The 18558-nt window shown below is 32.3% G+C and overlaps 1 protein-coding gene across 1 annotated transcript in view; it reads left to right on the forward strand.

Moving 5' to 3' along the window:
• Positions 1-10854: 10854 nt before the first annotated feature.
• The window catches only part of LOC126966840 (peroxidase), a 55259-nt gene continuing 47555 nt past the window's right edge, over positions 10855-18558 (forward strand). Inside the window, exon 1 of the mRNA XM_050811102.1 lies at positions 10855-10991. Within this exon, the coding sequence (XP_050667059.1) occupies positions 10981-10991 (11 nt within the window). The 5' untranslated portion in view covers positions 10855-10980. The remainder of the gene's footprint in view (positions 10992-18558) is intronic.

An 18558-nucleotide genomic window follows, 5' to 3' on the forward strand; every position in this document is an offset into this window, starting at 1 on the left:
CACTCGCTGGTTTCAAATTTGCTTCAGCAAGTCTTCTTCTCACTGTACTGTCACTAATGTAGTCCCTCCGGGTCTGAAGTAGCTGTTGCTGGACTTCAACTGCATTTTGGTGGCGATTTCTTAACACAGTGGAAATAATATAACGATCTTCTCGGGCACTGGTACACCTAGGTCTGCCATTACAAGGTCTCCTCAGATGGTGTCCAGTCTCTTCGTACCTTCGCTTTACCTTCTGGACCGTTCGTACCGTCACACCCACCATTCTTGCAGTGCGACGCATACTGATGCCTAGTTCCAGAAAAGCCATGATCCTAGCACATTCTTCAACTGAAAGAGGCATGATAAATAAATGTTATGTGCTTTTTAGCATAAATTCTTAAAACAAGACCCATAGATCTTGAAAAAAATTTAAAACAGAAAGAAAAATGCGAATGGTAAAATTGTAATTCGGAAACGTCCACTTTGAAAAAGGAATGGTTTTGTTTTTGAAGTTTTTTTTCAGCCAATTCTTAAAAGAAGGTTACCGACTATAAAGTTTTTATGTACAAAATTAAATTCTCTTTGGAGTCCTTTTTATTTCGAAAGTATATGGCCAGTGTATTTATTTCTCAAAATACTTTAGATGTTATAGTCTCGTTTCAAACAAAGAAGATGTAAATGCTACATAATAAGAGGCGGGACTGCCTAAATTTGAAATTTAATTTAATATGAAACGTGCAGTGATTTCACATAAGTTTGAAATAGTAGTAATTAAAGTAAGGCGATTGGTGACGAAGTATAATCCGGCTATGTTTGAAAGCGAACAGTTGCTTTAAACATAGTGGATTTCGGTTATATCCGTTTTTTACAAGATTATAGCCGTCATTTGTCAATCTATCAATGACTGCACGTTTCATACAATCGAGTGAATCGCTTTCTTCTTAGAGAGTTTGCTAGGCTGGCTTCAAATTAAATCAAATCTATTCTTTTCTGTTCTTGATATTGTGGCTTCTATGGAGAGGACTCCACAACTCAGTCAATGCCATGTTTAGAAGTAGACCACCAAGCGTGTATTTGATCGGTGTAAGGAATTACCAGAGTTTATGTCACATTTAATGCTCGGTGCTAAGATTAAACAATATTTTATTTTCTTATTAATGGTGACTTTATTCAATTAGATCTAAAAATGACATTTATGAATGTCAAAACTTGTACTTATTACACTGAATTTCTATTAGTTGCCACCACTTCGGAAAAGCGTGAGCTTTAATCTAATTAAAGAAGTGGCAAGAAACTCATTGCCACTGTTTTAAATCAACATTTACAGCTTCATCGTTTAACAAATTATTTTAATTACGATCTATGTAAAGTGATGCAACAAAGATACTCAAACGTCAAATATTCAATGTCTTTCAAGAGTAAGTTAAAAAACGTAATGTGATTTAAAAAAATAAATACAAAAATTGAGTACAATAAACAAAGGTATTATGTGTGCATTTTAATAGCGATCATTAAAATATATATAAATATATTAAATAATTTTAGTTTTAAAAACACAAAGCAGTTTTAGATGACAGGATCATCCTGCCACCACAAGTACCCATTCACGAGCATGACGCATATACCAGTCATCACCTCCCTCGACCATAGTTTAGGAAAGGGAACCCTTTCTGAAAAGCTGTTTGACCTTATGCCTGCCTTCGAATTATTTCACCGCATAACACGTACAAACTTAATTATAATCCTGACTAGCTAGATTAGGAGGACGTTGATCCATGGTGTGGTTTTCGAAGAACTTTTCACGGAGTACAACCAAGTATAGATAGAACTTCCCATTACGAAACGAAACAGCTATCTTCAAAAACAGCAAGGGCACCTTTCTAAAAGACTGGCAACACACCTATTCCACCTGGTATTACTATAGAGTTGCGGCGGTGAGGTGATCTTTACTGCAAAACCGACTTCTTTTATATAACAGGGAGCAAATGGGCAAGAAGCTCAGTTGATGGGACTTGGTGAGACAACCACCCTTGGACATCCACATGTAACCATGTAACACCAGTGGTCAAGAGATGCGTTGCCGGCCTTTAAGTTGAAAATATTTTCTAACCTTGAAAATCCCTAAGTCGCTCTCTTAAAAGTTGTTTAACTGCAGCTGGTAATTGATTCCACAAAGTGGCTGTGCGAGGAAAAAAAATTCTCGCAAATCGCGTGGTTGTAGAATCCCATTTGTAAACATGATGCGGGTAGAATATTGCGTTAGACGTAATGTCTGGCGGTGGGATTCCGCTGCTGGTAGCAACCTATGAGTAGTCAGTGAAAGATACGGTAGAATATACAGAGAGAACCCACATCTGTTAGCAACACCAATTGATGTTACAGGAACCCTGAAATTTCTCAATAAAAAGAATGGACTTTGGTCATGTGATCATAAGTATCGCTAACTAATAAATCACTCCCATTCTCTTTAAAAATAAATGCTGTTATATTTTTGCAATGCAATAAATTACAGTTTTATTAGAGTAACAACATTGTAAATTGATCAAAGGAGGCCATATGCAAAACTGTCGGCAAATTGTTTGATAATTAAACGCACTTCGCACTGAACTCAACCAATAAATCCGGAACAAATATGTTTATTGCTGCCATACATAATATACACTATAGTACTTTCATTGCGCTAATTGTGAGGTTTTGAGATGGCCCCAATTGATCAACATTTTTCTATTGTGAATACGTAAAAGGAACTATTTAAGTAAACAATTCTTTATGTGCGTTGAGCACTTTTTGGGTGAACAAAATCAAGGAATTCGCCTCGAACATCGTCACAGAACGCGTTCCATTAGCTAAGTATATATACACTGTGTATATATGTGACCTTTTTGGGTGAAGAAAAATCATGAAACTCGCGTCGAACATCCTTACCGAAAATTTTGAAAACTACCATAAATAATTCAAAAATAATAATCTAACAGCTCGACGATACAATTCACAAGTTTTCACTTCAACCAGAGGTCCCCAAAGAGAAAAGCCATTGGTCGTGAATTAAATTCATTATAAATTTTTAAGGATATTGGTGTCGTGTTTAATTAAAAAAAAAAAACTAACCGCGACACATTAATTTCGAAAATACATATTGATGTGTATGATGTCCCCAGATGACCTAATTTATTTTCAATACGCAACATGTTCGTCTCAGATAGTAACAATTTTAAAATGATAATATAATAATATCTAATAAATTTAATTATTTCTTTAACAAAAAGTACTTAAAAACTAGAGGCAGGTGTCTCCCGTTAAGCTTATCGCCTGTGTTAGACACAATTAGACAAAATTATATACTTAAGACTATGTATGATAAGTCCACACAAAAAATATTTGAGAATATACGAGTTTTACTGCAAGTAGCGCACAAAACTATCTTTTGAAGTCGGTTGAAAAGCGAATTATATTTGGATAACAAAACAAGTTATGATAAATACGAAACCGTATTCGATGTTATTTATTATTAAACTACTTCATCGGTTTCTCTATGAATTATATTATAATAGGCTGTGTTGTTTAGAACAAGTCCAAAACATAAAAGTAGAGCACGTGGTTCTCTATCATGTGATCATAGAGAAATCGTTTTAATGTATAATTATATCGCAAATTATTTATACCGTCCATACTTATATTAAAAAACAGAAACGTTTTGTATGTTTGTTTGAACGCGCTAAAATTGTATAGCCATTTTTAAAAGGCATCTATTTTCTCAAAATTGATTCCATTCGAATTCTTTTTGATGTCATTTCTAGTTTACTAGATATTACTACCGCTTCGGAAACAGATGGCGCTCTGAGAGAGAAGAAGCGGCTCAAGAAACTCTCCCGGCATTCTTTTTTTGCGCTCTTTTTAATAAAAATGTGCAATATTGTACTGTCATTACTATTGCTATAAAATAATCATAATCTAGTCCCAGGCTGTCCGATCACCGAGCTGTTGATAGTAATAGGATTTACGACAGAGCCAATTTTTTTTATAAAATATTTAAATTTATTTATAGATAATGCCTGAACAGGCGCTGGGATTTTATTATAAAAGTGTAAACATTTACCCTTAAAGCTGTTATGTATCTTATGAAGCCTACTAGAATTAGTTACAAGCAATCCCTTATTTCTAGTGTTATAATAATATTTGTATAAGCTAGCCCGATTTATTAGTAACTAGCTGTCCCGACAAAGGCTGTTCTGTCAATAGAAAAAAAACATCATGTATGAAGGTATACTGCAGTCCAACTTTTTAAAATTTTAAAATGGATATAGTATGCTGTTATCTTTAAGAAATAGAGAATGGCTAATCTTTTTCCGACACCTCCTACAAATATCGTTAATGTATACAAAAACTTATCAAATCATATACTAAAACCTTTGTCGAGAACCACGCTATCTATAGGTGGAAACAGCATGACTATCGGTGCAGTAGTTTTTGAGTTTATCGCGAGCAGACAGATAGACAGACGCGGTGGTGGACTTTGTGTTATAATATGTAGTGATTCAGTAATCGTAACATAATCAGATAGCCTAATTCAAATTTAAATATTTTTATTTAAAATTACCACACATTCGAAAAAGTATGCTTCAGATCTGAGAGAAACGCAAGAAACTCAGCGGGCTTTTTTATCGTACAATAAAAGATTTATAGTTAAATAGTAGACACCCGCTCCATTCCCAGCTCGTGCTATAATTAAGAAAATCATTAATGTTATAAAATACTTTACCACACAGACGTTTTTTAACAATTCTCTTAAATTTCATAACATTGTTTTGTACATTTTCTGGGATCGTGTTGTAAAAGCGTATTCATTGCCCAATAAAAGACTTACTAACTTAAAGTGACTAATATTGTGAAGTTAATCGAAGAAATAACGCTTCCAACTGTTGTTTGAGTGCGCCGGTGTAATAGTTCAGTGATACATAAATATTATAAAAGAGGTATTGCTCCTTAGTATGTCTAAAAAAGCTTGTGTACTTACGTATGTACGCAAGAAGTTATACTTCTTTGGCCTAAAGAAGCAAAAATAATTTAAATGATTTATTCCTCGTGCTATTCTACGTTTTTAGAAAGAACTATTTAATGGACGAAGAAACGAAAAAAAAAATAACGGATGACGCAAACGTCAGAAAATTTTAGGAACCAACTTCAACGTGTTACTTTTGTGTTACAGTAATGCGCACGCATCTTAATATTTCACTCTCACCATTTTTTCATAACGCGCCTAAAGAAGTATAACTTCAAAAACTACTTTACAACAACAGGTAATTTATGACAGAAAGATATTAAACGGGGATGATACCAAGGGGAAAAACTAGTATATTAAGTTACATCATTATAATATACGCGCTTGTTTTTATAGAAGAATGTTCTCAAATTATCATAAATATTTATTTAAAGAGCCAATACAACTCTCACTGTATAAATTAATCGATATTGTGTTTCACCATACTTAACTAATTTGATTTGATTCGACACACTGTTGATGTTAATAAAGCGTTGTTGGTTAAAATGTAAGAAGTTTTAGAAGTTCGTTGGATCCGTTACGAAAACTAGTTACATTGGGTTCATCTTAAATAAAAATCTAGGTTATTTGCACAATTTATTGAGTGAAGTAAGCGACAAATTATTCGATTTGCTCGCATAATCAATTGTTGTTGCGGGGGTATCGTCATGGTTCGAGGTTTGACAGCTCACAGATAACATCTTGTGAAACGATCTAGAGCTGCGGTGACTGATTGGTGATAGATCTATTAATTAAAGTAACACTTCTGTGTGTCGTCGAAAGTTTATGATCGATATGTTTCTACGCCCTGTTTCAGGCTTAACTAGTTTTTATTCAGCCTTGTACACATACAAAAAACAATGTCGAAGGAATGGTACGTATGCCTTGTCGTTCACACACATACACACAATTTTTCTATTTCATTCTTTAGCTTTATTTTTTACTGTTAAATGTATGCTCGCAGATGAGTTACACCAATTAAAAATGAATAAATATATAAATAAACGAATATTGAAACAATTTTCAACAAATTATCTTGCCCCAAACTAGGCATAGCCTGTACTATGGGTGCAAGACAACGATATATTTAATACAATATCCTTACTTAAACATACGTAAATAGTGATAATAAATGTTTGCACCTACCGGGATTCGAACCCGGGACCTGCAGCTCAGTAGGTTATAAGTTAGTTATTATATATATATATAATAAACCTGCCTACTATATATATATCGTACATCTTCACACATTACGCTTATGTTAAAGCAATAAAAGACCGAATGCGATTATTAATTATGACAGTAATCACGACCATATTTTCACGAAGCATCCTTACACAAACAATGAATTCAAGCTCTACAGGTTGACGAATCTAATGTAGTATAATTTATATTTATTCTTTATTACTTTTTATGAAATATTTGATATTTAACACACTTTTAACTTGTAACACGATTCATATATTGTATGCAGCACCTTACAAACTAATATGTTATGTATATTACAGCCAATGTAAAATACTCTATTTGATTGAAAAGATTGGTTGTTGAGTTTCTTGTTTGTTCTTCTCACGAGCTCTACTTTTTCCGAACATATAGTAGATTCAGTAATTTAAAAGAAATATTTATAATGACGATTCAAAAGCGATTAGTTTTAGCCTAATTGAATAAATTTAATTTGACTTGACTTGACAGAATAAATCACTCCATTTATCGTAAAACAAATCGTATTTCAGATTGGTAACCATGAATTCAGATACGCGAATGAAGCCCTATCATTAAGAACAGGAAAAATCGATGCATACCTAACTGGGCTCTGTCACCTAAACAAGCACCTCAGTGTGGTCGGAATCAAAAACTATAAAACTTGCAGATTTTACCTTGAGGCTGATGAAACGCCTCTTCATCTGCTTCGCGATTACGGCCCACTAATGCATAAGCGTAACACCTTCCTTGGTGATTACACCTTCCCCCCAGATGCTGTTTGTAATACTCGCGTCAAGAAGATACTGCGGTTTGTAAAGGCGGCAGGGCTTGAAGACGAGCTAAATGTATGAGTTGTGAACAATTCAATTTTGGACGCGCTGTTCTAGGAATCATTAGGACTAGGCAACCATCTGGATGTGTGGCGGTCTTCCACAGTGCGGTTTTCAAGGAGCTTTCTTCCACGTACTACAAAACTGTCGAATGAGCTTCCTTGTGCGGTGTTTCCGGGACGATACGACATGGGTACCTTCAAAAAAAGCACGTAAACTTAAAGGCCGGCAACGCTCTTGTGATTCCTCTGGTGTTGCAATAGAATGTGGGCGGCGGTGATCACTTAACACCAGGTGACCCGTACGCTCGTTTGTCCTCCTATTCCATAAAAAGGCAAATAGCCACCTTCTTTAAATAGTAATAATATCAATGCATTAATAATGGAAATGGATCTGCCGTATTGCCAACTTCGCCAAACAGTGCCAGACAAAAGAACTACTGATAGTTTATGATTGCAATCGCGGAGATTGTTATCTGATACATAATTATACCCGTAGCAGTTCACTGTGGAGATCAGGCGTATCAATACGTCCACGTAATATTATCAAGCGGTCACTATCTGGTCTAGAGAAAGTTATTATTTAAAGTATAACCTAACGTAACCTGACTTCACTAGCTTTCAAAGGTTCAGTTTCTTTATTTTCAAATTATTATTAATGTTGTGTAACTAAAATCTATCTAGCCAACTAGACTCTCAGGCTATCCTGACAAGCCTAGGATAACCCATAACCAGTGGGAGGCTCCTTTGCACAGGATGCCGGCTAGATGGGTTATGGGTACCACAACGGCGCCTATTTCTACCATGAAGCAGTAATGTGTAAGCATTACTGTGTTTCGGTCTGAAGGGCGCCGTAGCTAGTGAAATTACTATTTCTTTACTTTACTTGAAGGGGCAAATGAGACTTAACATCGTGTCTCAAGGTGATGAGCGCAGTTGTAGTGCCGCTCAGAATTTTTGGGGTTTCAAGAATCCTGAGTGCACTGTGCAAGAACACTGCATTGTAATGGGTAGGGCGTATCAATTACCATCAGCTGAACGTCCTGCTCGTCTTGTCCCTTATTTTCATAAAAAAAAACCCAGTGTGGCCTCATACATACATATCCAAATTGCGTACTGATCCAAAGAATCTCTAAGATACATTCACTACATTCATACATTTTTAATCTAATTGAGTAGAGATTTGATTGATTGATGATCCAAGCGAGAAGTTCACATGATTTCAATGCAGTTACCCTTTCAGAATTCAATATTTTTTATAATTATAATAATGACACACTTTTAATACATACTTTAAGCATACTTAAATACATATTAAACATCCACGACTCGGAAAAAAACATCCATATTCATCAATGAATGTTTCCCACCTACCGGGATTCGAACCCGGGACCTCTACCTCAGTAGGCATGATCACTAACGACTTGCCTATTTGGGTCGTCGGTACTGAATCTAAAATAATACGTGGCGTCAGAATTGTGCTCAGTTATTTATCCAATATTTTTACTGGCTACGATGCTCTTCAAATGAAAAAACAGTGTGCGGCAGAAAGAGGCGAGTTGGTTTTGACACTTCTTGAGCCCTGTATGTTAGAGGTGCGGTAGCTGGCGAGGAGGTGACAGGAGCGATAGCTGGTCTAAGTGTCATAGTCGAACCTGTGACTGACTCAATTGTATAATAATAATAATATTTTTGTCGTTGCATTTATTGTGCACGTGAAATGGTTTATTTACAAACAGGGTTGGCATTGGGTTTTTTAAAAATTTTTGTAGGCAGTCAAAATGCTTTTTTAAAATTCAGGTTTTGTTTAAATTATAAATTACGCAAGGTACAACGCACTACTTTAAGTCTCAGTATGAATAAGTATTAATTTATTTAAGTACTAATCTAATATATAAAATTCTCGTTTCATGGTGTTAAACTTTGAACTACTCCGAAACGGCTTGACCGATTCTCATGAAATTTTGAGTGCATATTGGGTAGGTCTGAGAATCGGACAACATCTATTTTTCATCCCCCTAAATGTTAAGAAAGTCCACACGAAATTTTATTTTTTTATTTTTTTGACATTTTAAAAAAAAATACATACAACTTCAAATTTTCACTCATCTACGATCAACAGTTAATTTTGTATCGCGATTTTAATATCGGCAATACAACGTTTGCTGGGTCAGCTAGTATAACTATATAAACGTCGGAACGGTCTTCTTACATATAGTATTTTTGCCACTAGCATCGTTTTCAAAGGAGAGCAATGTATCTACGTATTTCCTAATTTAGTTTAGTATTGAGTTTTTTTTTTCAAACATAATCTTAGATACTCTAAATGGCATAATTCAATGCTCCATTAGTTTTTTGAATTTGAATTTTATTTATAAATTTTAAATTGAATGTCAAAATCTAAGGCGAAGATCTATAGAGCGTATTTAGACATTGCTCAGACTTTACTTACGTAAAACTTAGCTGAATGTGTAAAAACGCGAAATTGCCTTTTAAATTAGCTATCTTATCTTAAGCTCAGCTCACAAAAGACTATAATACCGAAATCAAGATGTCATCGTAGATAGGTGAAAATTTGAAGTTGTATGTATTTTTTAATGATGACTCATAATCAAACAAACTGTCAAAAAAATACGTGTGGACCACCTCTAACATTTAGGGGGATGAAAAATAGATGTTGTCCGATTCTCAGACCTACCCAATATGCACTCAAAATTTCATGGGAATCGGTCAAGCCGTTTCGGAGTAGTTCAAAGTTAAACACCATGACACGAGAATTTTATATATTAGATTATAACCTATCAATGGGTAGTATTTTATTAATATTAAAGGTTTGCATAAGAGGTGTATAAAATTAAATCTGTATTCAGTTATTTTATACTTTTCAGTTATTGGATTCGGTTTTCTTAAACGTAGTTATTTTTTTTTTTTAGTTTTTAGTGTATGCAATAGGTTGTTCTGTAAACTACAGAATACGAAAATAAGCTACTAAATCAGGTAAACTTTTAATTATTATATATTAAATATTTTGTTTTTATGTAACTATGGGTAGGTTTTCAAAAGATGCCTCGCGCCTTAAACAATATGTACACAAGATACCAAGAAATAGACTCCAAAAAAAGCTGTAATAGAGTTTATATTTCACTTTGTTTAAAAAATGTTTATTTATTGATTTATTTTAACACCAACCATTTGGCATTTCCTTACACAATATTACGATTCTATATAGTCTAGCATATCTATTACTTAAAGGCATTCACAGCATTTCATAATAGATATTTACAATAGGCAAAAACAAGACTTAAAAATTAAAACAAAATACTAGTAAATTAAATTAAACTTATTACAAAATATGATTGAAATTAACAATTTATGAATATATACAAGAAAATCTTATGACAATGTTCATCAAATGAAAAGCTCCGGTGCCATTTAAATGTATAAGGGACCAAATGACAAACATTCCGCATCAAACTAAAGAAGAATCATGTAAATCGGATCATAAATCTCAGCGTAATCGGTGTACATACATAAAATAAAAATACCGATCGTATTGAGAACCTCCTCCTTTTTGAAGTCGGTTAAACACAGTCTATCAAGCTTCAAATGTTACGAATGACGTAAACATCAGATAAGATCATGTGGAAAGCATTCGAATGCACAATTATTAGACTGGAGATTATCCAACGCACAAATTTGTTTCTTCGTTGGATAATAAGTAAGTGGTGATGGGGCGGATCACGTGCCTGGAACTTTCGTGGAGGTTTCATGGCCCGCACGGATACCTTCTTTAACAGTGCTTCGACCGGCGCTGCAACCGAAGCACGCTAACTGTCTCGCGAATAATGGTATCGAGTAAGACAACGCTGTGTTCCGAAAGTGTATTGTAATTGTGTTTTGTGATAGCTATTGTGTGGTGTTCTGAACAATGATTTCGAGGTAATTTATTCCAATTCATTGATAAGGTTTTATATGTTCCGTAATTTAAATTACGAGCCTTTCGTATTATATGTCGTGTCCTTCTATATATCCTAGTATATATAAAATTCGTGACACGTTGTTTGTCCGCGATGGACTCCTAAACTAATGAACGGATTTAAATGGGGATTACTTCATGGAGTGCAGTTAGGTCCAACTTGAGAGATAGAATAATTTTTATTTCGATTTGGGACCCATAATTATTTTTATTTCCAATATCTGTTTTGTATGGTCATATTTTTGTGAGAGAATTTATTGACGCACGTTTTGACAGTTCTGCTGTGAAACTATTTCATTAGAACAACAGGGTTGCATATTTTACGAAATAATTCTTAATGTTTTGAAATATTATTAAGAAATTAAAAAAAAAAAACAGTATTTTATTTATTATGTACAGAACAACGTCTGTCGGGTCAGATAGTTTTAGTTTATAATATAGATATTGAGTTTATAACATATATATGTGTTCATTTGTGTCAAAGAACTACAATACTACATATACTTAGGTGTATATGCATTGTGTCAATATAACAATTATATTTTTGTTTTATTTTAAACATCACGGTATATATAAAATAGTATTTAATATAATTCACTAAACTTTGGTGTACTTTTTGTCATAATGTTTTTCTGTAGTTCCAACCGAATAAAATTTACAAATAAAATTGGAAATATACAATTCTAAATTTTTACGACAACAGAATGATTTTATTTTTGTAAGCTCGCACATGATTGGGAATGCTTTCCAATATTTCAATATTCAGAAGAAAAGTTCAATAGATTCACGGAATGGATCGTTGATGTCTTTTACTAGGACAATGATAGCGTAGCGCTGCATTAGAAAACATTTGTAGACAGAAGCGTAGCTAGAATCTTATAGAAATTTAATATTTAATAAGCAATGGGACAGTAAGGAATTAATTCGAATTGATCTATATATTTGAACAGCAAACCTATATAAACAATTTGTTATTTTTAGAGTGATTTAGTTATTCCCACTTTTGGGATTAATTAAATTTGTAACCAAAATTTATGAACGATGCGGAAGTCGACCCGCAACCTCTTAAGAGGTTCAAAGAGTTCATAAATTTTGTTAACAAATTTAATTTAAGCATAAGCTTAAGTATATAGATACTCAAATTAAAGTAAAACGTAAACTGAATCTTGGAAATTGCGATGCATCTTAGATATTATTATAAAACATAATTAGAAACAAACATCTGCATCAAAAATAAGATTTTAATGATTAATGTTGTTTTTCTCTCTTTAATATATATACAATTAGTAGCTTTGGACTCAAGTCCTTCAAGCCTCTACATTTTATAATTTATGTAGAGTATAACGTCTTAACTTAAATTACATCTAACTTAAATTTGAATTTTATTGTGAGCTGAATTGGATGCATAATGATAATAACTTGATTTTAATCAATATTAAATCAAGTAAACTGTCATTTCATATAAAGTGATTGTTTTTGTCGAAAAGTACTGTAACAGGGTCATTTTACAGTTAATGCCGGTCCTGCTCGCATAATTCGCTCTGTCATGTTTTTGATAGTGCAAAAGGTGGAAAAGCGATGCATTAATTGTCAGTAAATAAATCCACACTCGCATTGGGTTCCATACAAGATATAACATTAGTAATCTACAATGAACTTTTTAAATTCATTTGGAAAAGATACATAAGTAATTATTTTTATATGTTTTTATTATATTTTGTTGCTCCCGTTAGTTATTCTTCAAAATGTATAGTGATTTTTGTGTACGTAATAGAATAACACTTATGAATGTCAATTTGAACATTTTACTATTTCCACATCACTTCGAAAAAGGTTGAGCTTTAGGGAGAAGAAGTGGCAAAAATGTCATTGCCACCCATTTTAATCAATATTTACAGCTGCATCATTTTACAAATATTATAAAATTAATTGATGCAACAAAATATATAACACGTTTCAATTTAAGTAAGAATATAATGAATATAAGTAAATCATGAAAAATCCCAAGAGTTAGAGATCGAGTGCAGTGAATGGATAAATTTATAAACTGCCATAACCATAAAGTTAACACCAGGAACAGACATAAGCTTATAATGCCTACTACTCGACTAATCGAGTTAGCAAGTCTTTTGTATGCGATGTATATGCTTTATAACAGGATCCCAGAAAATGTTCAAAGCAAAACTATTACGTTATTCAAAAGAATTGTTAAAAAACGGTTTTTGTGGTAAAGGTTACTATAACATAAATGACTTTCTTAATGATACCACAGATTGGGAATGAAGCGACCGCCCTCAGGCTATTAAATAATAAGTTTAATTTTACATTGTTACTTTGTAAATGCTACTTTAATTGTAAAACATATTTTTGAGCCCGCTGAGTTTGTTGCGCCAATTCTTCTCAGGCCTGAGGCATTCATTTTGGAATGGGTGGTAGTTTTTTGACTTTCAATAAGTGATGCCAACAATTAAATGAAAATATAATGTACCTTTTAGTGAATACACCTTAATAAATACTATTTAACTAGACGAAGGTTTTTATTACAATTAGAACGGTTTTGTGGGCTCTGTACCTCTTACATAAAAAAGGGAACCCTTAAGAAATAAATTTTCTGTCAGTCTGTAAATCTTTTTTTTTTAATTAAAACTTATATCAATACTTGTAGTCTATGGAAGCTGTAAAAAAAAGTTTTCAAATATAACTAACCCAAAGATACGGCCATTTTAGCCTAATATTTTAATGCGCAAAACCTATAAGTACCCTATACTACCCATTTACCTAAAATTATGACATTTAGCGATAAAAGTTTGCAAAAACACAATATTATAATTCCAATACTGTTAGTGTGAAAGTACGTCTTAAGTGCTTATACAACATTGATAGCAAACTGTATCGTTTTATTTGGCGTCGTTCATTGTTCTTATTTCAACAGTTCGTAACATAAAAATAACAGCTTTTTGTTGTATGAAAATTATTGTTTACCCGGAATATTTACCCCAATGAGATTTGACATGTTATAGGATAATTATGGCTTCTAATATATAAAATTCTCTTGTCATGGTGTTAAACTTTGAACTCCTCCGAAACGGCTTGACCGATTCTCATGAAATTTTGAGTGCATATTGGGTAGGTCTGAGATTCGGACAACATCTATTTTTCATTAAATTAAATGTTAAAGGTGGTCCAACACGAATTTTTTTTTAAATTTTATGAATTTTTTTAAATTGTTTGATTATGAGTCAAAATTAAAAAATACATACAACTTCAAATTTTCACCCATCTACGATCAACAGTTACTTTTGTATCGCGATTTTAATATCGGCAACACAACTTTTGCTGGGTCAGCTAGTAATATATATAATTCTTCTGTACGTTTGTTGACAGTGAACTCCCCTAAACGGCTGAACCGATTTGAATGAAATTTTCGGTATGTGTTCAAGTGGATTCGGGGATGGTTTAGGTTTACAATTAAACTATCTCCTAAATGGCTGGACCGATTTTGATGATTTTTTCAGTGTTCCATTGATTTTGAGCTCGGTTTAGATTCTCAATACAGTGGACATATAATTCTCCTACGTATGTTAGTGATCCCCTCCTAACGTCTGCAGCGATTTTTCAAATTTAACACGTGTGTACAGGAAACGTCTGTCGGGTCCGCTAGTAATATCATAAATTCTTACTATTTTTTAACACAAAACGACGCAGAAACTTTTTTTTTTTCATGTGTGATATAGTAGCACTCTCTATACAATATTTGTCTCTTATTAAAATAAAATCGAGTACCCGCGACTTAAACCGCGCAGATTCCGTATGATTATCAATTAAAGTTAATTTATGTTAAGAATCTATTACAATGAAACATATATTTAATATAACGGTGATCTGTCTGCAATATATAAGCAAAATCCACTTTCAAACCAGAGCTATGTCTGAAATAAGTGCTCACTAACAAACAGAAAAAAAGATTAAAAAACTATTTCATTGACCTCGATTGCATACATACAATAATATATATTTTTTTCATTTGTTTTATTAAATGTGTAAACAGTACGCTTTCGATTTTATCATATTATATATAGATAAACACAAATTTTAAGTATAAGCGGAAATGCTGCCAGTATTCTTGGTACGCTTCCACGTAATGATAGTTTTAATTTTATGCAGTCATAGTATTGTAAATATAGTTATAGGAATTGTTTTGTTTGTATAAATGACCTTGTTAACTATCGTTCACAAAAATAAAAATATTCTATCAGGCTTGATTTAGTTAAATAGATTAAAAATGCGTAAAATTTTAAGTATAGGTACCTATAATTATCTATATGTAATATTTATATTTAGACCAGGTCTTTAAATGTCAAATTCTGTCAATAGCTCAATAACCTGTATGATATTGTTGTACAAAAACCTCATTAATATTAGTGGTGTATCTAAAAATAGATTGGAAGAGAAACGAGAGTTGAATCGCTAAACTCATTTAAATAATTCAGCTGTTCTTATTTCGCTTCGAAGAGCCATAAAATCAACGATAGTTTAAAAAAAAAGTAACATCTTGAAACTGGTTTGAGTTGTGAAAATACTTCGCTATTTTACTGTTGAATTTAATTTACATAATATAATATGCCACCCACTTATACTTTTTCTTCATTAAGTACATATTATAGCTCTTTCAGTGGATATTTTCATTACGGTTTAGATCATTTCTCTCTCCATTCTCCACTGCGAGCATTGATTTCTCCATGTCGCTCTGCGAGACTGTTATCTGCCTCGCGCTCTTCTGAGAAGGTTGATTTCTGTATCAAATGTGGCATACATATTGGCACGACATCCTGCTCGAAATAATGTTTAAGATTCAGGGCGTATTTTGACTCGCTGTATTTGTTTATTAGCACCGAAATCTGAGTCGCTTTCGTGCGTGCTGTAGTTAGCGTGATCTGATTAAAACAAAATATTACATAAATAATATAAAATATCATCATTCCAAAAAGGATGCCTCTTTGATTAATGATTCTCAGGTCTGACCTGAGAAGAACGGGCGCAAGAAATACAGCCGGAATCTTTTTTTTTTCATATAAATATGGGTACAATTTAATATTGTAGAATAAAACTTATTATTTATTAGCCTGAGGGTGGTCGCTACATTCCCAATCTGTAGTATAATTAAGAAAGTCCTTATGATGTTATAGTAACCTTTACCACACAAACGTTTTTTAACTTTTGTTTATTGAATCTCGTAACACATTTGTTTTGAACATTTTCTGGAATCTTGTGGTAAAAAGCATATACATCGCCCCACGAAAGGCTTACTAACTCGACTTATCGAGTAGCAGGCATTATAAGTTTATGTCTGTGCCTGGTGTTAACATTATATTTATGACAGTTTCTAGCTAATTCACTTATGTGCCTAATATTAATATATTATTATATAAAATTTATTTATACATAATAACACAGTGCTTAATATACTTATACAATATTATGCAATACGTAACAGAACATAAATACATAATTATAAGCAAAATATATCAGTACGATCAAAAATATTTGCATTTGAATATATATATGTAATGTAAAATAAAATTTCTTTTGATTTAAATATTAATAAGAGGCTAAAAAAGAGGTTATATAGGTCAGCGATTGCAAATATTAAGTTTAATAAATAGTAGTTAAAAAAACTAAAAACACGCTTTTTATAGAAAACCGAACAAAAAATAGAAAAGAAACTTAAAATTAACATCAATTCCTGCCTTATATACGAGACGATACATGAAAATTATATAAATTAAAAAAATCTTATTTGAAAATTGAAAAAGTGGAATAATTTTATCAAATTAATGTACTGTCATCGGTCCTCGATAAATCTACGAAGTTTGAACGAAATCTGGCCGATTCAAGCGGGACAAATGAGTCGGTTACAAACAAACACACATACAGGTGAAGCTAATAAAAATCGTGTAAAATATTGTATCATCAAAATCTGCAATAACTGTATTCAATGATGTTGCAAAATTAGTTGCAATAAATAATTACTAATCAATCTGTTCACTGTAATCGCTATTTACAAAAAGATTATATTTCTCAACGATAATAAAATACGCCAAGGCTCTGACCCGAAGGCTTCTTATGAAATTAAAACAGTTTGTATAAGACGAAACCTAAACATTTGATTGGTATGTTAAATGCATATCTATATATATATATATAAGAGATTTCCACGTATATAGTCACTCATCACGATATCTCTGGAACCATAAGGCGTAGAGACTTGAAATTTGGTAGGAATATTCCTTTCGCCGAGTGGAGGTCAACTAAGAACGGAATTTACGAAATTTTACCCGCAAGAGTTTTTTTATTATAAACAGAACAACGTCTATCGGGGCAGCTAGGTAAATATAATGACGACTCACGAAAAAGAAATCTCCTTGAAAAATTGTCAATATTTTTTTATTATTTTTGTTAAGAGCAAATTGATAGTATTATTCCCATCGTAAATTCGGTTATTATCACTGAGAACATAAGGTACCCTCCATGTCTCAATAGTTTTGAATGTTAAAACAATATTTTTGGTGCTAACGAAATGGTAATAAAAAACTTGTATGTCAATATGAAACTATAAAGTGCTTTACTCAAATCAAATCAAAAATATTTTAGTTTATAAATGATATAACACTTGAAATATGTAATTTTTTTATTTGGGTAGTAACGTTTATAGTCTATATCACTAGTTTTTCTTTGTGATTTTTTACAAACAATATTAATAAAAAAACTCTATGAAAAATATCCGGGTGACAACATTGCATAACTATGTAAGTCATGATAACAATCCACAAACAATTTAAGGTTTCTGTTTTTGCATATTCAAATTCGAAAAGCATAGTATTTTACAAATTCTGCTCGTGTATATGCCGCCAAAAGTCGAACCAAAATTAACTGTAGTATTTTACAAATTATTCTCCTCGTGTTTATGACGCTTAAAATCGAGCCAAAATATTTTTTGTTAATATAATTCAAGTTTGCAATTTTTACTTTTAATTTAATTTTAAAAGTACAATCAATTTAATAAATATTAATGAAATTCATAAGTCACGTCCTTATTTATGACGTAAAACATACACATCGTAAAGTAAATGATGGCGCCTCCAGCCATTAAATATTGAAAGTTAATGACATTATTATATAATTTGATCGTTCGTGGGAACTGTTATACAACAATGAAAGGAGTGTAAAAGCATCAGCACGCAATTTAAATAAAATTTTGAATTTGGAACGTACATCGACCTAATGACGTATCGCGATTTTTTTTATATTTGAATCTGATCCATTGTTTGGCCAAGTAATGTATTTTTTATGTAAATGAATCGCAAATAGTTTGATTTTAATTAAATCAACATTTACAGATTGGGTGGTAGTAATTTAATTGATCTTAAAAGAGTTTTACTTAGAATAGAACAGAAACACTTTAGTAGCAATAAAAAAACACATAAATACACAACAATTTACAATATTAATTAAAATCTTAAAATACTAAAT

The sequence above is a fragment of the Leptidea sinapis genome, chromosome 11 (genome assembly GCF_905404315.1).
Source record: "Leptidea sinapis chromosome 11, ilLepSina1.1, whole genome shotgun sequence".
In the NCBI taxonomy this organism is placed as follows: domain Eukaryota; kingdom Metazoa; phylum Arthropoda; class Insecta; order Lepidoptera; family Pieridae; genus Leptidea; species Leptidea sinapis.